Source organism: Schistocerca cancellata, chromosome 1 (assembly GCF_023864275.1).
Source record: "Schistocerca cancellata isolate TAMUIC-IGC-003103 chromosome 1, iqSchCanc2.1, whole genome shotgun sequence".
NCBI lineage: Eukaryota > Metazoa > Arthropoda > Insecta > Orthoptera > Acrididae > Schistocerca > Schistocerca cancellata.
Genome location: NC_064626.1, coordinates 492,609,677 through 492,622,050, shown reverse-complemented (window position 1 = coordinate 492,622,050; position 12,374 = coordinate 492,609,677). Strand labels below are relative to the sequence as shown.

Sequence of the window (12,374 nt, the reverse complement as noted above, 5' to 3'; positions counted from 1 at the left end):
GGGGTATAGGACTAAATATCTATGATATGACTATCATCAACTTGAATGCCCCTTCAAGAAGTTCTCACCGAACTGACAGGGCACGTTTCTTCAAAGGTGACCTGATATAGTACTTTTCAGACCATTCAAGTGCCGGCCGGTGTGGCCGAGCGGTTCTAGGCGCTACAGTCTGGAACCGCGCGACCGCTATGGTCGCAGGTTCGAATCCTACCTCGGGCATGGATGTGTGTGGTGTCCTTATGTTAGTTAGGTTTAAGTAGTTCTAAGTTTTACGGGACTGATGACTCAAATGGCTCAAATGGCTCTGAGCACTATGGGACTAAACATCTGTGGTCATCAGTCCCCTAGAACTTAGAACTACTTAAACCTAACTAACCTAAGGACATCACACACATGCATGCCCGAGGCAGGATTCGAACCTGCGACCGCAGCAATCGCGCGGTGCCGGACTGAGCGCCTAGGACCGCTAGACCACCGCGGCCGGCGGACTGATGACCTCAGAAGTTAAGTCCCATAGTGTTCAGAACCATTTGAACCATTAAAGTGTCTTAGGTTACATAAATCTAACAAGACAGCCAGTTCGCCGATTCAAGAATCAGTGGAATTTGAACACTTCCTTGTTAGTAAATCATGATTTAGAAGACCTGATTAAAGAAACATGGGCAATATGCCTGCGTGCTCGTAGTAGATATGCCACTGCTATCGACTGGTGGGTTAAAATGGCGAATCCAAAGTTGAGGAAGGTTCTTGTTCAATACAGTGCCCAGAGCGCAAGAGAAATCAAATGCACTATAGAATATTACTATTCCGTTTTGAGAGATCTATATGATCAAGTCTCAGCAGGTTCCTCACTTCGGATAGCAGACATCAAAAAAGTCAAAGCCACGTTACTTAATATCAAGAGAAGTCAAATGGAAGGATTGAAAATAAAATCGAAGGCAAAGTCGGTGTCAGAAGATGAAACTGCTTCCCTGTATCATTTAGTGAAGCATACGAAAAATGGGAGGACTTTTATTGATGAAATTCGAACAAAACAGTACGATTCTCAGAACCCAGCAGGATATCAAACGAGATTTTTCGCTATTATTGCAAGCTATATTCTGTACATCAAAGTAGTGATGCTTCCTTGGAAGAATTCCTTGACATCCTGGCCCCACAGCTGACAGAAGATGACAACGAAAATTTTCTCGAGGTTGTCAGTGAAGAGCACGTGTATGAGACTCTGTGTGTCTCACCACCAAAAAAATCCCCAGGACCGGATGGTCTGCCAGCAGAGTTTTGCATCCGTTACTGGCCAATAGTAGGTGCGAAAATCACGGACATCGTAAATGAGGTTATTCAGGGTAAAATGCTTCCGGATGAGTTTAAGGAGAGTAAAATTGTTCTGAAGACAAAAAATAATGGTAACAAAGATTTAAATAATTTTCGTCCAATTTCACTGCTGAATTTTTATTATATATTAATAGCTAGAATACTAAACAAGAGAATTTCATGCCTTACAGATAAAATTATTAGTCAACATCTGAAATGCGCGCAAGGCAGAACCATTTTTCAAAATCTAGCATAATTCAGGGATATCACTGCAATAACTTCTGTAACAAACATAAAGTGTGCCTTATTTTTTTTTTACATTTTTGTAAAGCGTTCGATGTAGTAAATCATGAACATCTTCTACAGACATTGAAGAAAATAGGTTTCAACGATAGGGTCATACAGCTGATTAAGAACATTGCAACTGGAATAAATTCTAAAATAACGGTGAATTGTCAACAATCCAGGCCGATGAAAATACAATGAGGTGTTCCTCAAGGAAGTCCTCTGTCCATGTCGCTCTTCGCCATTTCGCTGGAACCTTTTCTCCGTCATGTCCATGCTAGATTAAAAGACTTAACATTATCAGGAAATAAAACAGTTATAAGAGCCTATGCTGACGATATATGGGTCATTATAAGGAATAATGACGAGGTAATCACACTAGTAACAGTGATTGATTCGTACTGTAGAGCATCTGAGGCCATGCAAACGAAAAAAAAAAGTAAGATGTTAAATTTCAGAGATTTTGATAATATCAGCGTCGAGTTGACAAAATTAGTCCGACAACATAAAACGCTTGGGATCACTCTAACAGCATGCCCCATGAAAATGACGGCTTTAAATTGGAAAGTTGCAGCAAATAAAGTGCAAGGAGCCATTATAGAGAATTTAACTCGATATATGAACCAAGTTCAAAGAACGAAGTATATCAGCTCATGCATCCTTGCTAAAGCTTATTATACTGCCCAGTTGTTTCTAATACCGAGAATGATAGCAAGTAGATTAATGTCCAAAATCACCAACTTTTCGTGGAGATGTGAAGTGTTCAGAGTACCTGTTAAAGTAGCCACTTTAGAACCTAAAACTGGTGGACTAGGATTAATTGATATAACGGATAAAGCCTCTGCACTTTTTATCAAAGGAAAGTTAATTTAATAAGAGACTCGCGAGAAAGCCTAACCAGCCAACTTTTCGAGATCATTTAACCTCGAAGCCTGCTCCCCCCGATTGACGTGCAGAATATCAACAGTCGTTTACAGCATGTGAGGATTTTCTATGTTGAGTTTAGTTATGTAAGTGTCGAATTCAGGCAGTCTCGACACTTAACATCAAGAGCCATAATGCGGGAACGAAAGAAAAGCGAAGGAAGGAACAAAATAGAACGACAGTTTCCAAACATTGAGTGGACTGATATTTGGAAAAACATTAGTTCTAATGTGCTCGCGTCTAATACACAAACATTATGGTACAAGACAGTTAACAACATAGTTAGCACCAATGAAAGACTGTACGCAATTGGACTCTGTGAAACAAATTTATGTCAACAATGCCATCTAGTTGACACAATAATTCATAGATGGATCCGGGAGCAAATAGCTCTGATTACAAGGACATCCCTGAGTATATATCGCTGTCATTGATACACAGGCCTGAAGCACGTTATTGCCCAGAGACAGAAAATAACGCTGTGTACTGGTTGCTGGGTAATTTTGATAATTACGTCCTTAACAAATTAGGATTATACAGCACCATAGAGTTCAAGGTACACATGCTGTGTGAATTCCACAAAATTAGAAGGTATTCGAATCACAAGAAAAAGTTTGGTAATATGCTAAAAATTATATTTGAAAGAATGGGCATTGGTTAATAATAAAAAGAAGACTGTGTTGACAGTGATGTATTGTAGTTATTTTAAGGATATTATTTAAAATTTGACTGTATATTTTTGGTGTGTGCTTTTTCTGCTTCAGAGAGTAGTTTTTGAAATTTTATAAGCTAATGTACAGAACTTATGTGACAGTCAGATTGTGCGTCTAATAGTGTCAAAACACAAAACATTAATGCTGCATTATTGGTTTAGATTAGAAACCTGGAAATTGACAGTTTTTTACGGAAATGTCGTTATCGATTGGTTAAAACCATATGATTATATCTGATATAATATAATATTCAATTGCTGGCACATTGCCCTGTTCATTTTAGCACTGTGATGTCTAAGTCAGTTTTGCAGTCATCATCATCATCTTGGACAGTTTCCAGCCACTGGCTGGGTCTGTCGGGAACACAAGCCTCTCCATCGTGTTCTGTCTTTCCACCATTCCCCCTCTTCCACCTTCGTCCAGTTCTCTCCTCTTTTCGTCACACATTCCTTCACTCCCTTCACCCATCTATCTCTTGGTCTTCCTCTGGGCCTCTTCCCCTCCAGTTGCAGATCAAACATCCTCTTAGGAATTCATCCCTCATCCATTCTCTTCATGTGTCCATACCACTGCAGTCTTGATTTTTCTATCCTGTCCTGTACTGGTTCCTCCTTTAGTCTTTCCCTCACATACTCATTTCGCAATCTGTCTCGTCTTGTTACACCCAACCTGCTCCTCTGGAACTTCATTTCGCTAGCCTGTATTCTACTTTTGTCGCTTTTGTGCATTACCCATGTCTCACTTCCGTATGCCAATATGGGGACAAAGTAGGTTCGGTATATAATTCCCTTGGATTTCTGTGGCACCTCCTTGCTCCAAATAAGCCCCCTAATGCATTTGTATAACTGCCCTGCTTTTCTGCACCTTTCATTTATTTCCATTGCGTTTCCCCCTCTTACTTTCAATCACGCTTCCCAGGTGAAAGACTTATTATATAGGTCTGATCACGTCAGATACTTAACATTCTGTTAATGTCCAGAAAGTGTAGTTGGAACGCTAGTCAACTTTATAATATCTCCTTTCCGCCGTTCTCAAGTATTTCAGAAACTGTCTAATATGATTATTAAATTGTTTTATGCGCGATGGGCATAAATCTTCCATATTCTGTATTTGGTGACTTCCATACATTTGTGTGAAATGCTCATAGCTAGTCTGACTAGGCTGAGAAGGTTAAAGATCAGTTTCTACCCTTAACCTCTCTCTCACAGAGACGATTTCCTTGTGTACATTAATATATTAAAAATTATCTTACCAGCTTGCTGCTATCCTTCATAAAGAGCTATTTCTGCTTCTGCGAAGATCGGAGCACATGTAAATCAAAGTGCAATTTTTATTTCTTCATTTTGAAGTTTGATGTCTTTAAAAAAACTTTTCTTGATGTTTAACTTAATTATTTCTGGTAATTTAGTCAGTAACACAATCTACTGTTGTATTTTTTTAACATCAGCATAATTGCAATGATCAAACTGTTTTTGTTTAAATCATTTCATGTATAACATGTGTACATGGTTAGTATGTATTTGGAATGTGTAACATTGTTATTTTAATAAATGTTTTTATAAAAAAAAAGTGCTCAGCGCGACAGAATGTCAATCCTAATTGCCCGAGTTCAATTCCCGGCTGGGTCTGAGATTTTCTCCACTCAGGGGCTGGGTGTTGTGTTGTCCTAATCATTATCATTTCATCCCCATCGACGCGCAAGTCGCCGAAGTGGCGTCAAATCGAAAGACTTGCACCAGGCGAGCTGTCTACCCGACGGGAGGCCCTAGTTACACATTTTTACTTAGTAGACCCCTAAAACCGTTGTAATCGCCAACAACATTTCAGACGCAGTGGCTTGTAACGTGTATTCTTTTGCCCATCACGACACTATACTGACATTCACTCGATGGTGAATTTGGAGATATCAAATCATGGAAGTTCTGTTCTTGCATTTTGTGTAGTGCAACTGAAAAGAGAAGTCAACAGGGGCGGCCCTCTTAGTGTTCGTCGCACACTTCTCCCCATGACAGTCATTGTGATAATACTCTCAAGAAAACTGTAAACAATTGTCTACACTACACAATCGCGGAATTAACTTCCACTCTGTGAGACCATTCGAACTCGACAATATACCGGTTTCAGTCATCACTATTAACAACGTTATACGACGTTCCGTTGTCAACGCAGAAAACAGTATCCCTATTTGCCTCCTCGAGAGTCGCGTGTTCAACATATATCGCTCGGAGGTAAATCGCGACTTCGATGTACAATTTTTCTTGAAAATTACTGGAAATTAAAAATTAGTTTTGAGATGTTTTTTAGTAACGTCGTGTTACGTGAATGGCACACTGTGATACGTTTCTGAACAGGTCTTTCACCGAATGAAAGGTACAGGGTGCTATTTAAAAAAGACGTATTGCTTTTCATAATGAACAATTTATTTCGCTTCTGGACAAAAAATTGTGACGGTTAAGAGAAATAGGACACATTGTATAAAAGGCAAAACATTTATTGATTGCATTCTCTGTAATATGGACACTTAATTCTGTAGGACAACAAAAGAATATGGAAACGAAAAATTTCTAAAGCAGAAATAAATAAGAGATGGGGGTGGGCAAGTGTGGAGGAGGCGGCGGTGAAAAGTTTCTGGCCTAGGGCGCTGACATCAGTAAATCTGGCCCTTAGCTTTGCCAATATCTACGTGCACTTGCTTATATACAAAGATCCATGATGTCATATTTCGAGTAACGAGAATAGTTTACAAGAGTTATAAAGACAGCAATGAGAGGCCGTTACGATCTTCAAGATGGCGGTCTAAAGAAAGAACATTACAGTCGAAAACAAGTATAAAAAACCCGCAAGTATTTTAATAAAGTAATAAAATGATATCAACGGGACAAGCGCGTGAATAAGGGATTTTTGGCTGGGACAAACTAAAAAAAGTCTAATAAAGCTAAGATCATTCCAAAGGAACCAAAAGACCGAAAAGTCATGCATACTAATTTCTCTAAAATAAACGGAACAAAAATATACAGTACACAATGGAGGTAAAAAAAAGAAGGGAGGTGGCACCACAAAAACACGCTATACGTTGTTTTGAAGTCAGAGTGGGCTGGGACTGCCGCTATTTTAAGTAGTCCAAAACGTTAGCAGACTACTGTTTACAGTTGCTTCTTGTTATTCTGCCGCGCGCGCGCAACAACTGTTCTGAATATTAAAAATTATAGAGCGTACATAAATAACATAGTGTCAGGAAGGCAGTTTCGAACTTTTTTTTTGTTCTCGAATGCGTATTTGCTCTAGTAATACGACACAGAGTAGCGTCGCAAGGCAGTGTCACCACGGTTAGCTACGAGGGTATGAATGCAGTGGACGTAATATTTTGGGCTAGATAAGATGGTTTCAAGTTTGTGACGTAAAGCCATCTCCCCCTTTTTTATCTCCGTGCAGTACGGTACACAAAAAATTGTAACCAAATAATTCCCTTGACCTATATAGGTCAAACGAAAATCGGTACTACTGAACAACGTGATACAACCCCTCAGCTTTGACCAATGCCGTCAGAATTGCGAGAGATGATTTATTACACAGATTTATCAGCAAAGACGAGTGTTTATAAACAAAGGAATGCAGGCGAGAGAAAACAGATGGTAGACATATGTCAAGTGCATTATTACTTCGAACGTAACGTTAAGGATATCACTTGTTTGAGTCCTAGTGCTTTTGTAAAAAATAAAGAAAAAAGGGATAGAAGTAGTGTTAGCATGAATACCTCAGTTGACATATATATAAGTTATATCTCGAACATCAGTCGATCTGTACAGGTTAGCTGCAGAACGGGATACAAATTAAACGTACGTCGATATCTCCGTTCTCGTTAGCATTAGTATCCTATTCTTCAGTTGACGTATATAGGTAAATGATAGTAGTGTTACATATGTCGCTTTTTTCGTCTAGATAGTACAACAATATCCCGTACTTCAGTTGACCTGCAAACGTCGACTGAAGTACGGGATACGAATCTTACGTATGTCGGTTTTTTCGCCTTCAGTAGCGCTAGTATAAACTCCAAAAAATCATAGTGACACTAATACTACAAAAGGAAAAAAGAACAACAATTGCAAAATTTGTATTCCGTACTTCAGCTGACGAACCCATACTTAATGAAGAACAATATAATACGACAAAAAATACATCAAAATAGACAAATTCAGTAAAACATAAAAATAAAAGACTAAACTTACCATAAGCAAACTCATCCACAAAAAACCAAAGCTCGCCTTTAAAGACGTCAAGGAAAATCACATACCCACATACATAAGAAACGCAACATCGCAAAAAAACACATACACACTTACATACAAATATATAAACCCAGAGTCCACATCAACGAAATGAGGTAAAATAATTAAAGAAATATCCACAGAAGAAAATTACCTAGCAAAACAAATGAAGAATGATAGATCAACCCCAGAAAATCCAAATCAATATTTTTACCATAGCGACCAAACTCATCGTTTTCCTTAATTATCAGTTACCTCCCCCCCCCACCCCCACCCCATTCCAACCTGAAATTAACTAACAAATTTTGGAGAACGCATTTGCCCAACACGTTTATGGAAACACTAAAACGGGAAATATGTGTCGGGTACTCTACGCCTCCATGAATATTCATCTTAATGGCTCTGTAGTCTCGAAATGCATCGTTTCTCTCTCCCTGCAACAGATTTTATGGCTGACCAATAACCGGCACTTATGCAGTTTAGCAGGTACGGAAAAAATTTTTCATTTTTTTTCAAAATTTGATCGATTATAGTCAAATTTGATACGCTGATTACGAATACGATATTTATTTTCGCCCCAGTCAATTATTTACATCAAAAAAAGTGTTTTAAATTTTTTTTATTTTTTTTATTTTTCAATATTTTGTCGATTACCGTATAACTAATCAGTATTTTCAAATCATAGGCGGCCGCTGCCGCGGCCGCATTCCAAAAAAAAAACTCCCAACCTAACCTCAAGTGGGCTACGCTACAGATCAATTTATGCAGTTTAGCAGGTACGGAAAAAATTTTTCATTCCAAATGTATCTGGCTTGGAGAGCTTTGTGGGTGAATATGTAAAGTTTGTTGGTGATTGTACTTTGTATTTTCATAAATAAAGTGATCTGTAGCGTAGCCCACTTGAGGTTAGGTTGGGAGGTTTTTTTTTGGAATGCGGCCGCGGCAGCGGCCGCCCATGATTTAAAAATACTGATTAGTTAGTGTATTACGCAATGATGCGTCATCGGCAGCGCCGCGCTTATCGGGCAGAAGATATCGCCGACGGTCAAGGGAAAATGAAAATGGATGTTATATTCGAAATCAGCGCATCAGAATTCACTATATCGACAAAATATTGAAAAATAAAAAAATTTTAAAAAAATTTAAAACAATTTTTTTGATGTAAATAATTGACTGGGGCGAAAATAAATATCGTATTCGTAATCAGCGTATCAAATTTGACTATAATCGATCAAATTTTGAAAAAAAATGAAAAATTTTTTCCGTACCTGCTAAACTGCATAAGTGCCCAATAACCTTCTATACTACTGGTACAATCCCCAGTTGATGAAGATCTGAATTCAGTATTATGATTGACGTCAGGATTGTGAAAACCCCTATTCCCCAAATCCGTATATGAAACTTCGGAAAAACTGCAGAACCCTCTGCAACATGATCTTCAATTAATTTCATCAACATTTTCCTCGTTCGATTAGGAACCGAAATTACATCCCACTATATCTATAATCCCGCCGCAGTTTCCTCCTTGGTGTACCTGGTTTTGCCAAAATGAGACTCATCGATTTCGGCTATACCATCCCCCCCCCCCCCCCCCGCCCCATCCAAAGGCCCCCTACATTTTATATATTCCCCACAAACTTCCCTGCGAAATGAATACCAATCTAAAACGGTACGCTCACTCACACGACATTCATGCACACACAACAACACAGGATACCTCAAACACCAACAGTATGTAATGCCGGCTTCGATTTCTCAAACCACGTTCCTCGTCTAATTGAGCACCACAGTCGATCCTTGTTACACTTCCATATGAATAAGTCGTGAGTACGACGAGCCGACAAATTTATCATGAGTACATGTTCGCCGCACTCACGACATCGAACGTAATCAGCATGAAGACCACACATTTGCAAAAATCTAATGGTTGCCATCATGTCTACGCACAAAGCCTGCTTTTTAAGTCTTCCATATTCCTGGGAGTAGATAAATTCATTCCTACAAATGAAAATCAAAAGTTAAAAATTCTTATACATGAAAAACTATTCTCCCAAATTATCTGACACTCACTAAGAATGAAATTAAATACCGAATGAATTGGAAACATCCAATTATTTAAATCAACTCAAACGAAAAAAAATCTCACGCAATGTCTAGTGCTATCTTTTAAAAACACACTCATTTATTTCAGCTTACAACGATGGTCCTTATCCCCAGCAGACAACCGATTTATTATCTAAGGCTCTAAAGTAAAGACATCAATATCTATTAGTAACATATGACCTCATTGATCAAAGCCGACGGGTTGTATCCCGGTCTTCAGTTGACCCTCGATACCTAACACACACACTGCAAAACGACGTCTTAATCTAAAAATGATTAACACACACAAATTCCTCCAGAATAAACCAAAATCCAATAAAAAACACAACTGGATTCGAATTTTCGCTTGATCTAAGTAACTCACACGAAAATAGCGATGCCAGAAACACAACCACAAAACAAACACATAATCGAAAAATAATACAAAAATTCCTCCGAAATAAACCGAAAAAAATATATGCAAAAAAATGAAATTTCACTGCAAACGAAAACCAGGTCGAAAACCGAAAGGAAACAAATACCAGAGGCTCGATCCTATCAGCTATACCATTAGTATAAGCAACATCACAAAATCGAACATTCACCAAAAGAGTGAACCACCAGTCACAATAACATGACCCCTCGATTTCATATGCGCAGTGTCTCAACGACGTCACATTCACAAAAAGCAGACAAATGTTTGTAAAACCCAAAACTAAAACTAACATTACTATTTCTCTCTAAAACTTGCCACATAACAAAAATAGAAAAATAATTGTAATAAACACCATGTTAATTACAATACGTAATCATTTCACTCGTGACAATTTCACTTGTGCTCTTATGTTCCTGCCTAACCTTACCCTCAGAAATCGTGACAAATACAGCAAGAAACAGCCAAATATTTCCGAGAAAAAAAGCGTAATCGCTACTAGTTTCTAAATCGATAATTTAATGTCTGCTCTCAGGTTCCACCCAAACTACACCATCTTACATCACCATATATTTGGAATAAACAGATTAGTTTACAAACATCATTAGTAACTAAGACAAACACAGATAACATTTAATAACAGGCCGCTTAGATCCTTCTCAACGTAAACTCTTGTCAAAGCAGAATGGTGGAATCGAACCTTACACTTGACCCAAAGATATGGACTTTGTGCTACATAAATTATAGAGTAATGCAGAAATCAGATCAACGTACTTGTCTGTGAAGCTCCAGAGCAAAACAAGGTTGTTGCCATAGAACCTATTCTTGACCTCCCTGTTCATCTGCTCCAGACCCTTAGACGCAAACCTCTCGTAGAAAGTGAAGCGTGTGTGCTCCGCGTAGGAGACAGCGACTGTGCCAGTAAGTGTCGGGTGCCACGCCACTGACGTCACCACCCTCTCCTTGCAGTGCTGCACATCGATGAAGTTCTCGTACTCGTCGAAAACGACTTTCTCGCGAACCTCATAGTCTTGAGCCCCAACGCCAATCCTGCCGTAGTCGTCGCAGTACAAGTCTAGGACGGCGTTGTAAGTGAGTTGACTCTCTACATTGTCCATCACCGAACTCAAGTAGCCTTCAAGCTTTTCTACGACTTCTTCTTGTAACGTCCCCGCTCCTACGTCCACTGTGTACTCATACTGTGACCAGGTGTGTCTCGGAATGGCAGTGTACGTCTGTGCCTCTCTGTTAGTCACAGGAGGACTCGCCTGACAAAAGTTATCGTACCTTTTCCTCTCGATACGTTGTGATTTCAAATGTTCTTTGGGGAAGAACCTGAAACTGAAGTCGTCTTCCCCGTCGCCACCTTCGTCTTCAAAATCGGCGGGTGCCTGTGATTTGTCTATGTCCCGTTCTGTCAACATTTTTGTCTTCAGTTTTGGTCTCGTGTCCCGTATAGCAGCCTCTTCTAAGAATGTTTCCGTTCCGAGTGACTTCCATTCCTTGATACTCTTCAAGACGGCGTTCCCCAAGCGCTCCTCTACAGCTATTCTCTTTTGCTCCAACACTTCAAGAATCTCTTCTCGAGCCTCTTTCGTCAAGCACAGTAGAAATTGGTTTTCTGCTTCTTCTAACACATCCCACCCGATGAACATCCTATCTCCGGGATAAGTGGTAATTGCAATTCTGCTGTCGTAGAACGGTGACTCCGCCTTAAGGGTTCCAATGTTTTCTTGGATTGCAGCTTTTCGCACTTCCACCCAAGGCGAGTCCAGAGTGCATTGTTCTCCTATAACGCATTCTAGCACGGTTTGAATTTCCAACGGCAGGCAAAGGCGCACGATACCTTCAATAGCCATGGGTGGGCCTTCCTCTTCGTCCTCTTCCATTTCCATTTCCGTCTCGGATTTAAGGGATACATGCTTCTTCTTTTCAGTGGATTCACCTTTCCCATCTTCAGTTACGTCTTTCTTACCTTTCCCCTTTTTTGGCATTTCCCACTGAAACTGTATGAGCTAAAGAAAACTGCTCTTGATAATTGCTCTTCTCTTATGTCTTTCTTTATTCTTTGCGTTATTCTTTAAGTATCTCTTGGAACTTACAACTAAATGTACACGTACTGTACTAATTCGTTTTTGCTCAAAAAGTTCCGTGACTGCCGTATGCTTTTGTGAAATTTTATTTTTCCTTCACTGCTGTCACAGTTAACAATTCGCTACCAAAATCTTTCCTTTACCTAGCACCTAGAAACAATATGAAGCTGTTTTGTAGAAAGATATACCACTTTCCAACTAACGTCTCTCATACTGCAAGGAGTCCATCATCATCTCTCGAATACTTCAGTTTAAACGAGCCAGTACA

At 39.3% G+C, this 12,374-nt stretch overlaps 1 protein-coding gene across 1 annotated transcript in view; it reads right to left on the bottom strand.

Annotated features, from left to right (window-relative positions):
• Nucleotides 1–12,007, bottom strand: part of LOC126185830 (dynein axonemal intermediate chain 3-like) — a 181,476-nt gene extending 169,469 nt beyond the window's left edge. Inside the window, exon 1 of the mRNA XM_049928164.1 lies at nucleotides 10,788–12,007. Within this exon, the coding sequence (XP_049784121.1) occupies nucleotides 10,788–12,007 (1,220 nt within the window). The remainder of the gene's footprint in view (nucleotides 1–10,787) is intronic.
• Nucleotides 12,008–12,374: the final 367 nt, after the last annotated feature.